At 47.9% G+C, this 20,000-nt stretch overlaps 1 protein-coding gene across 1 annotated transcript in view; it reads left to right on the top strand.

Annotated features, from left to right (window-relative positions):
• The window catches only part of LOC135108637 (uncharacterized), a 12,391-nt gene extending 10,896 nt beyond the window's left edge, over window positions 1–1,495 (top strand). The window contains exons 2-3 of the mRNA XM_064019799.1: window positions 788–1,032; window positions 1,243–1,495. Of these exons, the coding sequence (XP_063875869.1) occupies window positions 788–1,032; window positions 1,243–1,495 (498 nt within the window). The remainder of the gene's footprint in view (window positions 1–787; window positions 1,033–1,242) is intronic.
• The last annotated feature ends 18,505 nt before the right edge of the window (window positions 1,496–20,000 follow it).

Below are 20,000 nucleotides of genomic sequence, written 5' to 3'. Positions count from 1 at the left end.
TTGCCGGCAAGCTCAAGGACTTCAGCAGCCAGGTACTCCATAACTGCCGCAAGGTACACGGGGGCACCAGCACCCACGCGCTCGGCGTAGTTGCCTTTCCTTAGAAGGCGATGAATCCTGCCGACCGGGAACTGGAGTCCAGCACGACTGGAACGGGACTTTGACTTTCCCTTCACCTTTCCTCCCTTGCCGCGTCCAGACATGATAATGGATGTTGTGGTAGTAGTAGTAGTAGTAGTAGTTGTTGTTGTTGGTGATAAATGAGGAGCGCGAGTACTCTAACCTCGTCGGTAGCTCTGCGAGCAAGTAGTGAATTTTGGGAAAAACGGCTATATATACGCGAGATCAGATCGGCCCAGAGCGCGTCTGGACCAATCAGGACGCTCGCTGAGGTGGCGACTCCTGATCCTGAGTAGGCACGCTAATATATATACCACTTTTCAACTGAGAAAACGCACGACAAGGGCAGTAAGGACTGACGAGTAGTAAGGACGTGCTCCTTCCCATCTCCAAGAAGACGCCGCTGAAGAGGCAGAAGACACCGAAGAAACCCTAGAAGAAGCCTTGAAGAGTCTAAATAGGTCGCCAAGAGCGCCTCCCTCTCCAGCAGGACATCTAAGGGCAAGACGAATCGTCTCCGGGCGACTCTGGCCCCTCCAAGGGCGTCTACGACAGGAGAAAACAGGGCAGCTTCAATAGGGAATCATCAGCAGGGGTTGCTGCGCGCACCGCGCCGCACTGCACTGCACTACCCTGCACTGGCCAAAATCATACTTACCTGGCACAGGAGACACCCGAAAAAGAAGGAAACTTCCTTGGCCTTTATCGCATCGCTTCCACCGGTGCTCCCTCGGCACCCAGGCCCCCATCATCCACTTCTGCCACCACACAGTGCCAGGCAATTGCCCTCTCCACTCCAGTGCCACTTCAGTGCCAGCGTGCCACAAGGTTGAGCTACAAGTGCCAGTGCCAGCAACAGTCTACACACTCACCAAGCGAAGACCAGGCCTCCACAAACAACTCAACGCAGCAGTGAGAAGTCTCCAGAAGTGTTCTCAACCACTACAGTGCCAGGCGATAACCCCTTCCCCCCCTTCCCACCACAGTGCCCAGGATGTACTCTCCTCTCCCCCCCCCCCTTCCTAGTGCCCAGGAATAATCTCCTTCACCCCACAGTGACGTTCTCCCGAGTGCCGTGATGTGCTACCCACCCTTCTACAGTGCCCAGGATTAATCCCCCAGTGCCCAGGAATACTACCCCTATCCCCCACAACCCCACAGTGTCTCAGTGACGTGTTCCATAGTGCCGCGATGTCTTTCCCGCCCCTCCACAGTGACCAGGATTGAACTCCCTGTCCCAGTGTTCCCTCTTACCCTCCCCTTCCCCACCCCAAACCCCCCACCCTCCCACCCCCACCCCCCCTACCCTCCCACCCCCACCCCCACCCCAACCCCCCCACCCCCCACCCCCCTCGTCCCAGTGTTTCTGCCCTAGTGTTCCCTGTCCTGTGACCCTCAGTGACCCTCAGTGCCACCCCCTTCACCGCGCGGAGAAATGCTTGGCCCTGGATAAGGCACTACTTAGCAGCAATGACTCGGGTGCGAATAAAGCATGCCCGGGCCAATGACCTCGCCACTCGGCGAAGGCTCCTGCATATTCTGGCCCCAGAGGTGAAGATTACCCGTCTGATCCCAGCACGTGATGCCATAATTGTGATCACAGGATCAATGCAAGATGCTGACTTAATCTTCAGTTCTGGGAAACATGAGAAACTCACCGAGGATGGCTTCAGCGCACTCATGCCCCCTACCCTTCGGGCTCAACGATCGGTGGTCTGCACTAGACTGGACGATCTTGTGTACGAGCATGATGCAAACGAAATCCTGGACGAAGTCGAAAAGGAACAGAGTTGGGCAAAAGTCCAAGAAGTTTACAAGTTCCCACGCACCAAGAATGTGAAGATCACCTTCAAGACGAGTGACATGGCCAAGAAAGCTACTGAAACGGGACTGTTGATGTTCTGCATGTCTATCCCCCCATCCCAAGTGCACCAAGAAGAGTACATAGAGCTCATAACATGTAACCGTTGTTATGCAGTGGAGGATCATGTTACAAGGCTCTGTAACAAACCCCAGGGGTACTCAATGTGCTCCAATTGTGCCAAGGAGGGGCATCAGCACTGGGAATGCAGAACCCAGGAACGAAGATGCATCAACTGTAACGAAGCACACCATGCGACGGCAATGAAATGCATGGTGAGGAAGCAAGCCCTCAGGGAAAAACAAAATAGCCTGAGACAGAAGAGGATACAAGGAGCAACTACAACCTATGCACAGGCTACAACCACTAATGGTATCCCTGACTCAACTGGCCAACACATGACCGGCTTAATGTGCCTCCTACATGCACATCTGGCCAATGTAGCAGAGCCAGGATCCTTCCAAAAAACTCTTTCCGAGAGCTTGGCAAAAAATGGGATCCCTGAGGTTAAACTTGCGCCTATCAAGAACACGGCAGCCCTTATCACAGCCCTGACTGCAGGAAAAAGTGCCCCCGTCCCTCCTCCCCAGAGAAGTGTCGTCGAACAAGAACAGGCAGTCACAGCCGAAAGAATTAGCGCGGAAAACACACTCCAGGTACAGGAAGACTCAGACGGGGACTCCACATCTCCAGCAGGAAGTGACAGCGAGGACGACCACTCGGACGAGGAAGTTAATGGACTGGAGGTTGTCATCGTAAAGAAAAACACCGACATGTGGCCCCGAACTCGCACCTTCCCCCATATGGAAAGAGGGGTAAGGGAAGGACGCTACAAGATCCGTCATAACCTCAGTGCCAGTGACTACGACCTTGTTATAGATCGCCTCAGGAAAATGGACCGCCCTGTGGATCACCTCCTCACTTCAGTACGGGACGCAGTCTTCGATACCATGCCATCTGGACCCTTCACCTCTTCAGAGCCATCACTCAAGAAGAGGAGAGGAAGGAAGAAGAAGACCCAGACAGCATAATGCAGCGACTCAAGGTAATCCAGCACAATGTATTACACTGGACGACTCGTAAGTACGACTTATGTAACACTTACCGACAGTTTGACCCGGACGTCATACTAATTAACGGACACGGACTACCAGACGAAAACAGACTTAGGATTCCTGGATTTCGAGTTCACCAGATGAACTCTAGTGGTGAGCAAAATGATGGAGTGGCGATAGCAGTCAGATGCTCGCTCACTCACAGAATTCAGGATGACTTTCTTTCTGACACCTTAGCTGTTGACATAGAGACATTCGATGGGACCTTGACAATTGCAACTACATATTTACCTCCTAGACGACAGTACATCCCCCACCCCGATTTCATGAGACTCATACGTAGGCAGACACCGATGCTTTTCGCAGGAGACTTGAACGCCCGACACCAGACACTAGGGTATGGTACTACGAATCAGGTAGGCCGTGATCTCACGGACTATTTTAGACGACAAACCGCGAGACACATTGGCCCTAATTTTCCGACCTACTATGGACCTCTCTCCTCCACTTCACCTGACATTGTCTTCTCCAATCAAACCTTCCACTATGCTCATTCTCTCTCCCCTGGCCCGCTAACTAGTAGTGATCACATACCAATCATTATTGACATTTCAACTTCTCCTATTCTCACTCCGACCCCCCTTTCTTACTCCTTTCATAGGGTTGACTGGGACTCCTTTCAGGAGGACGAAAGCTTAGACATGACAGACGCAATTGACATCTCCCGAGCGAGTCTCGAGGAGATAGACACAGCACTAGCGGACTGGACGACAAAGGTAAAAGACACTGCGGACCGACACATACCAAAAACACAGTACAGACTAGAACCTGCCCCAAGACCGACTAGACAAACACAGATGACAAGGATACAATTCAATGCACTACGACAAAGAGCACAACTTCATGGCTGGACGAACGACGACTATAGAAGATACGTTAGACTTAGACTTACGCTCCATGAATTAAGGAGAGACGAAGCCAGGCGACACTGGGGACGGACTCTGGAGGGTCTGGCTTCAAGGTGCAAGGAGCCCAGGAGGTTCTGGGCCCAGGTAAAACGCCTATCTGGACGAACAAAAGGACAAGACTCATACCTACTTGACAGGAACGGACAAAGACACTACAGTAATGTTGACAAAGCCAGACTATTTACTAGGAAATGGGAAACAGTTTTCCAAGACGACGACGAGGATTATGAGGACAATGACATGGTGCTGGATTACCTTGCAGTCCACAGACATCGCACCACTCCGCACCAGGAAGCGGACCCCACGAGGCTGGCGGGTGACTCCCCACTCACCTGTTTCATCTCCCTAGAAGAGCTAAAAGCAGCCATTAGGTCAAGCAAGCCCACCTGCCCTGGCAGCAGTGGGATCAACAGGACAATTCTCGCCCACCTCCCGCCTCCTGCTCTTGCTCGACTCCGGAACATCTTCAACTCTGCCCTGTCGGCAGGTTATTTTCCAGACGGGCTTAAAGAAGCGGAGATGAAGATGATAGCCAAGCCTGGCAAGGCTCTAACACAACCGGACAGCTATCGGCCCATCTCCCTCCTGGAGGTGCCAGGAAAAATGTTCGAGAGGGTCATCGGCAGGAGGCTGCGTGACCACCTGGATGGGGGACACCTGTACAACACGGCACAATATGGTTTCCGTCGGGGAAGAGGCACGACGCACGCCATAGCTGTGGCAACAGAGACTCTGGCACTCCACCAGGCACTGGGACATCGGTGCAACCTAGTACTCAGAGATGTAAGCAAGGCGTTCGACAAAGTGTGGCACTTGGGGCTTAAGTTCAAGGTGCTGCACTTGGGGCTCCCGGGCCCTGTCGAGCGCCTTCTCTGCGACTTTTTGGACGATAGGAGTGCCAGAGTGCGTGTCGGCACCTACAGCGGACCGCCCTTCCCGCTGCAGACAGGGGTGCCACAGGGAAGTGTCCTCTCCCCGACGCTATATACCATATTCACAGGAGACTGTCCTGCCTCCCAGGCAGGAATAAACGTCCAGTATGCGGACGACGTCTCCCAGGTAGTCTTCCATCCAGGAAGGTCGCGCCTGATGCTAAATGCGAGGACCGGGCGGGAAATTACGCGAGTCAGCACGTTCGAGGAAGAATGGAGAATAAGAACAAACATGGCTAAATTCTCAGTCATAGCACCAGCCACGCAGAACCCTGAACTTCTGCTGGTCGATGAGGAAGCCGTCGAGTTCAGCCCCAGCGGGAAACTACTGGGCCTTCACGTCTCAGGGCGAGGGTACTCGGCCCACATCTCCCAGAGGGTGGCGAGGGGCAAGGCTGCCTTGGCCCTCCTCCGACGTTTTCGAGAGCTGGACAGCAAGGTCAAGCTCCACCTGGTCAAGACCATGGTGCTGCCTGTCCTAACGTACCCACCTGTCCCTCTACATGCCCTCACCCAGACTGCCCACCGCCGCCTCCAGAGAGTACAAAATGCTGCACTTCGGTTTGCGGCTGGCGTCCGGTGGGATGATTTCAAGAGCTCTGAATCCCTTCATATGGACTCAGACACCCCCCCGGTCAACATACGTCTACACCAACAAGCGGCACAGATGTGGCAGCGCATGGCCGAGGAGGACTGGGAGCAGTACCGGACCCTGAGACAGCTCCATGAAGCAGCGCCACAGTCGCAGCACTCATGGTTTCCCAGAAGCTTGTGGGCGCTGGAACGGACCCCTAACCCGGAACCACTTTACAAATAAGTCTATTATGTATTAATGTAAAAATGCATTATGTAAAAATTAAGAAATTTATTTCCCATTGTAAATAAACATACTACATCATCTCACAATATAAATATGTTACTTTAAGGATATATACAATATGTAAAGAAATAAATACCCCCATATAAGCTTCAAACAACATGTAAACTTTCATATTAAATATAGTTTCTAATATGTATAATAATAGCAGGTCGGATCGCCCGGCAACTTTTGTACTTTGACTTATTTCTGTATCTCTTACTCTGTACTTCCCCCCCCCCCCTATTTTGTATCTCCCCCAACTTTACTCAATAAACTTTGAAACTTTGAAACTTTGAGAAAACGCACACTCGTTCTCACAGCAGTACGGCGACACTATGCCTCCCAAAGCATCAGGAAAGGCTGCCAAGAAAGCTGGCAAGGCACAGAAGGCCATTGCCAAGGGCGACAAGAAGAAGAAGCGCAGGAGGAAGGAGAGCTACTCCATCTACATCTACAAGGTGCTCAAGCAAGTCCACCCAGACACTGGCGTGTCCTCCAAGGCCATGTCAATCATGAACTCGTTCGTGAATGACATTTTCGAGCGCATCGCTGCCGAGGCATCCCGCCTGGCACACTATAACAAGCGCTCCACCATCACCAGCCGGGAAATCCAGACCGCTGTCCGTCTTCTTCTGCCTGGTGAACTGGCAAAACACGCTGTTTCTGAAGGCACCAAGGCTGTTACCAAGTATACCTCCTCAAAGTAAACAGGCGGCCAGTATACTGCTGCCAGTATAAAATAATACCCGGCTCCATTGGAGCCACACTTGAAAAGGAAAAAAGATACGATATAGACAAATGCATTATTATTATAATTATTGTTATTATTATTAATATTATTATTATTATTATTTTTATTATTATTATTATTATTATTATTATTATTATTATTATTATTATTATCATTATTAATAATATTAATATTGTTGTTTTTATTATGATTATTATTATAATAATTATTGTATCATTATTATTATTATTATTATTATTATTATTATTATTATTATGCTTATTATTATCGTGATTATTATTCTGTGGAGATAAAGAAAAGATAAAAAAAAAATAGAGATAAAGAAAGATAAAAATTCTCCCAAGTGAAAGAGATATGGCCATGGAAGAGGGAATAATAATAATAATATAAAAAAAAAAAAAGGGGGGAAGGATATTGAGTTGAAAGTCGATACCTGATACTGAAAGATGGAAAATAGATATTTTCTTCCACAAAACCAAACAGATTGTCTATGAAAATTCTTTAATGAAAGAGATGTTTGGCCCTAAAAAGGGCCTAGATATTGCTGTTATGAAGATCATTCGTGGATGACTTCTTAGGCACGCTCGCCACGGATGCGACGAGCCAGTTGGATGTCCTTTGGCATGATAGTCACGCGCTTGGCATGGATGGCGCACAGGTTGGTATCCTCAAACAGACCCACGAGGTAAGCCTCGGAAGCTTCCTGGAGAGCCATGACAGCAGAGGACTGGAAGCGGAGGTCAGTCTTGAAATCCTGAGCAATTTCACGCACCAGGCGCTGGAAAGGCAGTTTCCTGATAAGCAGCTCAGTGCTCTTCTGATAACGGCGGATCTCACGGAGAGCAACGGTTCCAGGCCTGTAACGGTGGGGTTTCTTGACACCTCCAGTGGCTGGAGCAGACTTGCGAGCTGCCTTTGTAGCAAGCTGCTTGCGGGGCGCCTTGCCACCAGTGGACTTGCGAGCCGTTTGCTTGGTACGTGCCATAGTTGTGGTAACAACAACTCACAACGAACACTCAGCTGAGTCTGCCCGCGCTTCCCACAAAATCCCTTTATATATGAATCGGGTGGGCCCGACGACTCCAACCCTGCCTTGTGATTGGTCAGAAACGTCCAGTGAGGCTCATCGCCCACGCAGTCACCGCATGAAAGATGTGATCATTATTGTTAGTCTAATTCATTTTGTTCTTATTCTTATTCTTATTCTTATTCTTTCTTCCCTCATTCATAACAAATCTTGGAAAATATACAGCAGAACTGACATGTCATTTAAAATTCTAAGACAATTAGCAAGAAAGTTGTGATATTCTTATTTTTTTCATTCTTTTTATTCTATTTTTTTCTTATTCTTGTCATAATTAATATTGTTATCTTTATTATTTTCATTTTTTTTTATTATTCTTCCTTATCTTATTCTTATTTATCCTACTTTTAGAGAGATGAGGCTTGTGCGGTCACCCATCCAAGTTCTGCCCGGACCCCCTGCTTAACCTTGCTGATCCCGCCGTCAGCTGATTGGTCAAGAGCGGAGAACAAGGTGTTGGGAGGGCTTATTTCTCTTATTCTTATTCTTTCCTGTATTGTTGTTGCATTGTTGTGCTGAAAATGTTGGAAAATATGCACTAAAATTAACCCTTCATTCATAATTCTACGACAATTAGCAAGAGAGATATATTATTACTTTTTTCCCTTATTTTTGTTCTTTTTATTCTTAATCTTCTTTTTTTTATTATAGTTGTTATTGTTATTTTATTATTTTCGTTTTTCGTTCATTCTCCTCATTCTTATTGCTATTTTTTTCTATTCTCAGAGAGATGAGGCTTTTGTGGTCACCCATCCAAGTTCTTCCCGGACCCCCTGCTTAACTGCGCTGATCCCGCCGTTAGCTAATTGGCCAAGACCGGAGAACTAGGTGTTGGGAGGCCTTCTTTCTATTATTCTTATTCTTTCTTCCCCCATTCATATCGTTGTATTGGAAATGTTGGAAAATATACAAAAGAATTCACCCTTCTATGACAATTAGGAAGAAAGACATGGGATGCTTTCTTTCTTTTTTTTTATATTCCTTTATTGTAATTTTTCTTATTCTTGTTATAATAATTCTTACTGTTATCTTTATTACTTAAAATTTTCGTTCATTCTCCCTATTCTTATTCTTATTTTTTTTATTTATTTATTTTTTTTCAGACAGATGAGGCTTGTGTAGTCACCCATCCAAGTATTGCCCGAAACCCCTGCGTAATCTCGACGATTTCATTTGACAATACCTATTTACTTATTTATTTATTATTATATTTATTAAAAAAAAAAAAGAAGAAAAGAAGATGAAGAATAAGGTATGTAATCGAAATACTCTCTCTATACTGTAGCAATAGTTTAGCTGGATGTACTTGTATTGTGTCAAAAATACTTGCAATATCTGCAATTGTAACCTGCAGTGTCGGCATAATGCATAATTAAGCAATGAAAAGAAAAATTAATAAAAGAATAAATGAAAAAAAGAAAGAAAAAAAGATACAATTAACAATTAAATATATTAGCTTGCTCGGTTGGTGGAGGACTCTCCTGCTTTCCCCGATAAAGCCCTTGTCTTCCTGGCCATCTTAGAATGAATATAACACGTTAAAAAAAAAAAATAAATAAATAAAAAACATAAAAAAAAGATGTCCCTCCTAATTCAAATTGCGCCTGGGTCAAGCCCCAGTGACTATTTCTCCTACTACAATTCCCTTCTTATCACCCCCCTATTCTTCCCACTATCCCCACTTCTCCCTCCCCATCTTTTCTCTCTTTGTTATGTTATGTTATGTTATTATTTTGAGGCACACTTCCTCAAGCCCTGGTAGCAGAAGGTTCTCCCAGCTCCTACCTCCCAGCCGCAGCCAGCCAACCAGCAGCCAGCTCCGAAGGAAGAAGGTCCGCCCTACACCGAGCCGCCGAGTCACAAGCTCCGCCTACCGGGTCCGGAAAGAACCAATAGTCACCCAGCACCGCTCCCGCTCTCACTCCTGCGTCTTTTAAAAGACCTGCAGGTGGCAAGGCGCACACACTCGCCCACGAGCTGCCGAAAAAGGAGCATCTTCGCTCCCAACGACTCTACAAAGAAAAAGGCTTTGGCCTACTAACAAAAAAGAATACCGATAGACAACCCGGCAGTCACTTCGAGGAGCCGCGGTCTTCCCTACGTTCCCTGTGGAGAGAGCTTCACCTAAGGGATATCGCTGGAAGATCGCAGTAACTCATTGGTATAAGTGACTTTTGCCAACTGTTCCTCCTACTCCACCTTTCTTTTCTTCGTACCGGCGACAGAGTCAGGATCGGGCCTTAGGCAAGCCCGCTCCGCGCTCTTTAGCCACCGGGGCCTCTAGTGTTGGCTAGAGCAGCCCAGAGACACCTCGGTAGCGTACAAGCCCTACCTCAGGGCTAGATATTCAGGGTTTCTTCCCTCCAGCTAGGATCCCCCTCGGGATATAGGTTCTAGGGCGATAGGAAACAACAACAGGTTGTTTATAGGCCACTCGTGGTTGTAGCACCCAAAAGGCTGTAGCGCCACAAGGCTGTAGCGCCACTTACTTTTAAAAACACTTTTTCACCACAGATTCTTCCACAAGGCTGCAGTATCATAGGGCCCGGCCCTATGATAAGATGGCCGCTCCACGCCCCCCTGATCGGACTATAAGGTACCGGATAAAGACTGCAAGCATTCCTGCCGACATCAGCAATTCGTTCTTTACCAGAACACAGGTACCCCATACAAAATGTTTCCGATCTGGCCCGTATATCATCGTTGGCTTAGCTAGCGAGGCGGACCGTGAAAAACACACCACAGAACAGGCAACCGAAAATTTAAAACTTCTAGGCTTCGAGCTCGTAGAGTCTCCGGAGCAAATCGCCGCTCGAACAATCCTTGCCCGTCGAGTCGACGATTATATACTGAAAAAAACCAGCGAGGATCTCCGAGAGGAGATCGAAGAAAAAAACGGAATCCAGATCGACGACATAAAACTCATACAAAAAGTACACATGATCAAACTAAAGCTACGATCGAGACAGCAGGCAGAACAGGCGCAGAAGAAAGGAATCAAACTCTTTTCCCAAATAATACCCTCTTACAACGTCAGCATTGAGGAATACCGTCCGGTAAATCAATGTTATAAGTGTTATAAATTCAGTCATAGAACAAACCAATGTAAGGAGAAAGAACAAGTGTGCTCTAAGTGTGCAGCTAAGGGCCACGATTATAGAAACTGCCAATCAACCACATTAAAATGCGCTAACTGTGACGGCGAACACGTTGCTGTCTCGTTCAAATGCCCAGTTAAACGCACCCAGCAGCAACAACAAAACTCCATAACAGCAACACCAACAACCTCTTCACAGCCAAACAACTCCTACGCTCAAGCAGCCACACCTGCCACCCCAACACACATGAACACAATTTCTAACACAAACATGGAAAAACTGCTACTAGCCGAAATTATAATCAAATATTCCATACAAACCTCCTTCGGTGACCTGAGAAAACAAGCAGAAACCATGAACTCACTGCTGGAGTACAATGGTTGTCCAACAATAAAACTCCCACCAAATTTCACACAAACAAATCAACAACACTACCAACAAAAGCTTGTGGAACAAACAGAAGCCCCTACACAAACAAACCAACAACACCACCTTGCTGAACAAACAGAAGCTCCTACAGTCCCTAATCAGGAACCAAACTCCTCCTCCACCGAACAATCCAGCCTCCTTCCAACCGGGAACCTAGCTACCGGTGAGGACACAGTTTCTGGGAAAACGCAACCCCACAGCCCCACTCCTACCACTACCTCCACCACAAAAACGAACGAAAACACACCAACACAAGCCAGTAACACCGCACATAAAAGACACATTCCGGGTACACAACCCACCTCCCCTAGACCCACACGAACCACATCGAGAGTTAAGAAAACATGATTACGATCATGCAACTAAATTGTCGCGGCTACTGGAATAACCGGCACCTTATTTCAGAAGCTATTCGATCAACCGACCCAGACATCGTCCTCCTGAACCACACAGGTTCACCAACAAAACCAATTAAGCTATATGGATATAACACACGTTACACTACAGGTACACGTCATGATGGCGTAGCTGTCATGGTCAAATGCACCATCAAACACATCCACATAACCGACTGGCCTTCAGCACACTTCCTGGCCACCAGGATCGAAACACAACACGGGATATTTCTTATTGCCACCACATACAGCAGACCGGATACAGGGCTCCCTCTCACCAGTCTCAACAATCTCTTCAATCACACAAACATACCAGCCTATATACTGGCAGACCTCAATGCCAGTCACACAGCATTTAGACACACCAAGAACAACCAACATGGACACCAACTTCTACAACTTACACAACTGAAACGCCTCCGTTTCCTTGGCCCTGACTTTCCTACCTGCTATACCCACAATGGGAATGGCAGGCCGGATCTCATCCTCTCCAACCGGCAATCCCTACCTTTCCATCACCACATCTCCTACGGACCCATCTGTGGTTCAGACCACGTCCCCCTAATTCTAAAAATATCCTCAAACCCCATATCTATCCCATCCCCACCTGTCCCCGACTACCGCTCCGCCGACTGGGAGGGATTCAGGAAAACTCTTTCAGACCTACACCAACCACCACAGCTCGAAGGCCAACCCTATACAATAATAGACAGTGCCCTAGAGACACTACATAGTGACATCCTGACATCAGCCAACAGACACACACCAAAGAAACAACACAAAATTCACATAGACTTCAGACCCTCCATAAAAACACAACGACTACTAGTGTGCTACAGAACACGCTTTTTACAAAACATGCACAACCACATACCCATCTACAGAGACCTCTGCACCCTTCGCACACACATACTAAATAGCCTACAGGATGACCACAGCGCTCACTGGAGGAACCTAGTCTCCCTTATGGACGGAGCTCGCTGCAAAAATCCTACTCAGTTCTGGCACATGGTGCACAAGCTGAAGGGATGCCACCGGGAAAGATTCGAGTACCTCCTAGTGAACGGTGATCGAGTCACCAACCCAGACCAGCTCACCAACACCTTCCAGACACACTGGTGCAACACCTTCCAACCACACCCTTTCCCTCCCCATGAGCCCAGTATTGCCCACATACACCACATCACCGATCTTGTGCGCCGAAACATAGCAAACACGCTACCACATAACATTATACACTTAACACACCTAGATCCCCAACACCCTCTCACCACACCCATTGAGGAGGAGGATGTCACCAGGTTGCTCAGACATACTCCGCGGCGAGCCCCCGGCCCCTCAGGAGTCACATGGCCGATGGTGCGGAGCCTTCCTCCAGAAATCATATCCAGCCTGACAAAAATTTTCAATGCTTGCCTCGCCTCTGGATACTTCCCAAAGGCTTTCAAAATTTCAAACATCACCCTTATTGCCAAGCCCGGAAAAAACTCTCACTTACCAGAAAACTATCGCCCCATAAGCCTCCTTGAAATTCTTGGAAAAACTTTTGAACGTCTAATCAACTTAAGATTGAGAGCGTTCCTCGAATGTAACGGATTGCTGGCACCACAGCAGTTCGGTTTCCGGAGGAACGCCTCAACTGAGGACGCCCTTAACAGCATAGTAGCCTACCTAAATTTCAACAAGCCATATTACAAGACAGCACTCGTGACAAAAGATGTCAAGAAAGCTTTTGACACCGTTTGGCACACCGGTTTGAAATACAAAATTTGTAATAACTTCAATCTCCCTTTTCTAACACAACGCATCTTGTGTAGTTTTCTGGATGAGAGACAGACAAGAATCCGCCACCAGGGCAACTTTTCGCCATTTTTCACCCCTCAGGCTGGAGTCCCACAAGGCTCCGTACTCTCCCCCACCCTTTTTAACATGTACACAGCTGACCTACCCCTCCCAGCCCACAATGACTCACTAACTATTCAATACGCGGACGATGTAACGCAATTGGCCCGTGCCAGGTCGTTAGATCTCCTAACCGACAAAATTCAATGGGAACTGATGGCGACTAGCCTGTGGGAGATGAAATGGCGAATTCTCTCCCATCCCGAAAAATCAAAAGTCACTTATTTCAACATTAAAAGAAGTCAGCCCCGCCAAATCTCACTAAACAGAATTACTCCAATCCCCACCCCAATCCCCATCAGTAACAACAACAAAGTGCTTGGCCTCACCATAGATAAGCACCTCAACTTCAATATACATATAAAACAAAAAGCAACCATAGCCGCCAAGGCCCTGAGCAACCTGGAAAGATTTCGCGACAGCAGCACAAAAACAAAACTTCACCTCTACAAAGCTTTCATTCTCCCTCTCTTAACCTACTGCCCTCTTGCCCTCTCTCTCTCTGCTCCCTCCAACCTCTCTAAACTTCAAAAAGTTCAAAACCGAGCAATTCGTTTCGCTCTTGGGACGAAATGGTTCGACTTCCAAACCTCTCTCTCCATTCACCAGGAGTCCAACATCCCCCCCCTTAACATAACACTCCACAATAGAATCGAAAAACAACTAAGCTCCTTCTCCGACAGACACACAATCACATACAATTTCATTACCAACCTCCCCCCACCTTTCCGTCACCTGCCGCACTGCAATCTCCTTGATCCTCCCACTGTGCCTCCTGAACCTGTTTTCTAATAATGGACTCCTCCTTTCTTCCCTTCACTATCTCCTTTCTCTGTACCACTCATGGTGTCTGAGTGGCATCATCGTCGTTCTCTCGTTCACGTGGGCGGTCCCGCGTGCCAACACCTAGTGGTTTTTTCATATTTTTTGTCTTATGGTTTTGTATTCATATTTTTGTTTTTGTGCATTATTTTTCTGTCTCGCAGCCTAGGTTTTAAGGTGGCACCGGACCGCTCTTGGGAAAGGGACGCGACAAAAAATCACCGCCATTAACAAACCATGCCTCTGACCGAGGGAGTGGGGTCGTGTGGCAACACCTAGTGGTTTTTTCATATTTTTTGTCTTATGGCTTTGTATTCATATTTTTGTTTTTTATACATTATTTTCTTGCCTCGCAGCCTAGGTTTCAAGGGGGCACCGGACCACTTCCAGAGAGACGGGGATAGCACGAACCGCACTCCTCCCACTGACGTCACGGCAATGGGGCCCCCGGACGTCGGCATGACGTTCCGGTAGCGGTACCCCCCGAGGTAGTTAAGGAGCGGCCAGTACTGATGATGGGGACGGTAACCACACCATTCAGTGGAAGCCACTTCACCCCCCACACAGAGGTAGTTGGGTGCGGCAAGGGCTGGGCAGGAAGGTAGTCAAGAGATGGTGGGGCGGGGCCCTGGAAGCATCCATGCAGGAATCCCCATTCACCCCCCGCCACCAGCGACTTACCGCGTGCAAGCAGATGGTATTAGATTTGACCCCTCGTTGCGGTGAGGGAGCCTTTTCGAGCCTCTGTCATTGCACATCCTACCATCATGTCAATCATTATCACAAACCATCCTCACCCTCCCCATGCACATAACACCACAACATTTTTTATACTTCTCTTTTCTTTAGCAGGTTGGCCTTTTTGCAGGAAGAGTCACAGGACAAGAGCAGAAAGGACCGACACCGCTTTTTCACCCACCACATTACATCATACATTAAATATCCCTGCCATCACCAAATCACTCTACTACTATCCGTGGTTCGGAACCCACGTAAAACTGTAGGTCCCTCCGCTATACGGATGTACTTCTTCCTCTGTCCTTCTTTGAACCAATAAAAAGCAAAAAAAAAAAAAACCCTTTCTACTCTGACTGTCCTTCACTCCTCTTTCACATCCTGATGGTGCAGGCTCTGGATAGTCTGGCCCCTAACTTGTGCGTGGTTTGGCCCGGGGTTTTGGGTGCGTGGGCGGCGTTCGTGGCTGTGGCTGTGTTGGGCTTGGCCTGCTCGGTTGGTGGCGGACTCTCCTGCTTTCCCCGATAAAGACCTTGTCCCCCTTGCCATCTTAGCATGAATATAACACGTAAAAAAAAAAAAAAAAAAAAAAAAAAAAAAAAAAAAAAAAAAAAAAAAAAAAAAAAAAAGATGTCCTTCCTCATTGAAATTGCGCCTGGGTTAAGCCCCAGTGACTATTTCTCCTACTACAATTCCCTTCTTATCACCCCCCTATTCTTCCCACTATCCCCACTTCCCCCTCCCCATCTTTTCTCTCTTTGTTATGTTATGTTAAGCGCGGGCAGACTCAGCTGAGTGTTCGTTGTGAGTTGTTGTTACCACAACTATGGCACGTACCAAGCAAACGGCTCGCAAGTCCACTGGTGGCAAGGCGCCCCGCAAGCAGCTTGCTACAAAGGCAGCTCGCAAGTCTGCTCCAGCCACTGGAGGTGTCAAGAAACCCCACCGTTACAGGCCTGGAACCGTTGCTCTCCGTGAGATCCGCCGTTATCAGAAGAGCACTGAGCTGCTTATCAGGAAACTGCCTTTCCAGCGCCTGGTGCGTGAAATTGCTCAGGATTTCAAGACTGACCTCCGCTTCCAGTCCTCTGCTGTCATGGCTCTCCAGGAAGCTTCCGAGGCTTACCTCGTGGGTCTGTTTGAGGATACCAACCTGTGCGCCATCCATGCCAAGCGCGTGACTATCATGCCAAAGGACATCCAACTGGCTCGTCGCATCCGTGGCGAGCGTGCCTAAGAAGTCATCCACGAATGATCTTCATAACAGCAATATCTAGGCCCTTTTTAGGGCCAAACATCTCTTTCATTAAAGAATTTTCATAGACAATCTGTTTGGTTTTGTGGAAGAAAATATTTATTTTCCATCTTTCAGTATCAGGTATCGACTTTCAACTCAATATCCTTCCCCCCTTTTTTTTTTTTTATATTATTATTATTATTCCCTCTTCCATGGCCATATCTCTTTCACTTGGGAGAATTTTTATCTTTCTTTATCTCTATTTTTTTTTTATCTTTTCTTTATCTCCACAGAATAATAATCACGATAATAATAAGCATAATAATAATAATAATAATAATAATAATAATAATAATAATAATAATAATAATAATGATACAATAATTATTATAATAATAATCATAATAAAAACAACAATATTAATATTATTAATAATGATAATAATAATAATAATAATAATAATAATAATAATAATAATAATAATAAAAATAATAATAATAATAATATTAATAATAATAACAATAATTATAATAATAATGCATTTGTCTATATCGTATCTTTTTTCCTTTTCAAGTGTGGCTCCAATGGAGCCGGGTATTATTTTATACTGGCAGCAGTATACTGGCCGCCTGTTTACTTTGAGGAGGTATACTTGGTAACAGCCTTGGTGCCTTCAGAAACAGCGTGTTTTGCCAGTTCACCAGGCAGAAGAAGACGGACAGCGGTCTGGATTTCCCGGCTGGTGATGGTGGAGCGCTTGTTATAGTGTGCCAGGCGGGATGCCTCGGCAGCGATGCGCTCGAAAATGTCATTCACGAACGAGTTCATGATTGACATGGCCTTGGAGGACACGCCAGTGTCTGGGTGGACTTGCTTGAGCACCTTGTAGATGTAGATGGAGTAGCTCTCCTTCCTCCTGCGCTTCTTCTTCTTGTCGCCCTTGGCAATGGCCTTCTGTGCCTTGCCAGCTTTCTTGGCAGCCTTTCCTGATGCTTTGGGAGGCATAGTGTCGCCGTACTGCTGTGAGAACGAGATTTCAAAGATTTCAAAGATTTATTTAGAAAAGATGGGTTACAAAAAGAGTGGGGGGAGGTGCGCCTGCCTGGCACACGGTAAGAGAAAGAGAGGAAAAATAGAAATACAGTAGAAGATTAAAAGATGCCGGGCGGACCGGCCTGCAGCTGTTAAGATGGTGATTGTCACAGGGCAGTACATGAGAGGTGAACGGGTGGAAACCGGAGTTCCCGGAGGAAAACCACCCATACTGCTGTGAAATAGAGGAGAGTGAGGAGGGTTACAATATAGGTACAAATACATACATATATACATATACACATATGCATATATATACATATACATACATATATACACATATACATACACACATACACACACATACATATACACATAAGAAAGGTTATCCATAGGCAGTACAATTAGTTAAGGGTGGAAACCGTAGTATTTATGTTGTCACATATGGTGGAGAGTGACATATCGCACAAAATCTAGAAGATCTTGCGGCGAGTCTCGTCTTGATAGGTGGTGTCCCGTCGTCCCCTCAAGTGTGTGGGCCCTGGCTCAGCCCCGCTGCCGGGAGCTTCGCACGCTTACCCCGGAGGACGAGTACCCCTTGCTGGGATGAAGGCAGTTATCCCAACAACTCAGGGCGCAGTGGGGAGGGGGGAGGGCACACAGAAGGAACCGCCACTGGTCTGCCGTCGGTGTCACCCGGTGGGGTGACATCAGGCCTGGCAGATCCCGGAAGTGGCTTGGCTCGGTTGAGTCGCTGCTTCGTCACTCGGTGGGAACTACTATCAGCAGTGGAAGGGAGAGGCGCTCGCTCTCTCATCAGTCATCGGCAGCAGCAGGAGGAGAGGGGTAGACATAGTGGCGGCAGATGAACGTGCTGTGGGGAAGGGACACTGAGAGTATCAATGGTACGGATAGAGAAAGGGAGTTCAGAAGGATCAGGGCAGATGGGAATATGGGAGGGGGGTAGGAGGCGGGTGTACAGGAAAGCAGGGACGATGGTAGGGGAGGGGACACAGGAAAGGAACAGAGGAGCTGAAGGTTGGGAGGAGATGGAGATAGGGAATGAAGGCAATAAGCAATAGTGCATAAGGAGATTCACAAAACGGAAAGGAGAGCACACATTCACCTGTATCGGGGCTCTGGTGGCGGGTTTTCGAGCCTGAGGAGGCTCCTGGGAAACCAGGCGTGCTGACGGCGAGGGGCTTCCTCGTGCAGAAGTTGTAGCACCCGGTACTGGTCCCACCCCTCGTCGTCCATCCGCTGCCACACCTTGGCTGCCATCTCGTGGAGGCGGACGTTGAGGGCTGGGAGGGACGCGGCCTCGTGAAGCTCGGCCGAGCTGGTGAAATCATCCCATCTGGTGCCGAGAGCGAACCGTAGAGCGCTGTTCTGGACCCTCTGCAATCTGCTAATGGCTGTTGTGGAGAGAGCGTGCAAGGGAACAGGGGGATATGTAAGGATAGGTAAGATTAAGGCTTTGATAAGGTGGAGCTTCAGACCAGTGGCCAAGTCCCGGAACCGGTACAGCCTTGCGAGGGCTTCCTTCGCTCGCGTCACGCGCTGGGACACGTGCGCGGTGTACCCCTTTGAGCTGACGGCCAGGCCCAAGAGAGAGCCCCTGGGCCTGAAGCCGACGTCATCCCCGTCCACCAGCAGTGGGGCGGGGGTTTTGGTGGCAATGGGTACAACGGTGAACTTGGCCATGTTGGTCTTGATCCTCCACTCCTCCTCAAAGGAGTTGATGCGGGCGATCTCTCTGCTGGTACGGGCGTTCAGCATCATACTGGAGCGGCCTGGATGGAACACAACCTGAGAAACATCATCAGCATAAAGTACATTAACCCCGGCGCCAGAAGCAGGGCGAGTGTGCGTTTTCTCAGTTGAAAAGTGGTATATATATTAGCGTGCCTACTCAGGATCAGGAGTCGCCACCTCAGCGAGCGTCCTGATTGGTCCAGACGCGCTCTGGGCCGATCTGATCTCGCGTATATATAGCCGTTTTTCCCAAAATTCACTACTTGCTCGCAGAGCTACCGACAAGGTTAGAGTACTCGCGCTCCTCATTTATCACCAACAACAACAACTACTACTACTACTACTACTACCACAACATCCATTATCATGTCTGGACGCGGCAAGGGAGGAAAGGTGAAGGGAAAGTCAAAGTCCCGTTCCAGTCGTGCTGGACTCCAGTTCCCGGTCGGCAGGATTCATCGCCTTCTAAGGAAAGGCAACTACGCCGAGCGCGTGGGTGCTGGTGCCCCCGTGTACCTTGCGGCAGTTATGGAGTACCTGGCTGCTGAAGTCCTTGAGCTTGCCGGCAATGCCGCCCGTGACAACAAGAAGACTCGCATCATCCCACGTCACCTGCAGCTGGCCATCCGCAACGACGAGGAACTTAACAAGCTCCTCTCCGGAGTCACCATTGCACAGGGTGGCGTGCTGCCCAACATTCAGGCCGTGCTCCTTCCCAAGAAGACTGAGAAGAAGTAAATAAAGGGCCTCCCTCCCCTTCAGCCAATATCACCATCAATCCGGCTCCTCTTCGGAGCCACACGTTCAAACATCTAGAGAGTTGTGTAGACTATACTGGTATATCAATAATAAGCAAGTAGTGTATTTATTTTCGAGTTAGTTATTTGTTATTATTATTATTATTATTTAGTCAGGCACGCAAGTGACCGAGAATAAATATGTATACTATATTTCTACTAATGTAC

The sequence above is a fragment of the Scylla paramamosain genome, chromosome 17, assembly GCF_035594125.1.
Source record: "Scylla paramamosain isolate STU-SP2022 chromosome 17, ASM3559412v1, whole genome shotgun sequence".
Classification (NCBI taxonomy): Eukaryota; Metazoa; Arthropoda; class Malacostraca; order Decapoda; family Portunidae; genus Scylla; species Scylla paramamosain.
Note: the sequence above shows the minus strand (reverse complement) of the source record. Positions and strands in the feature narration are given on the sequence as shown.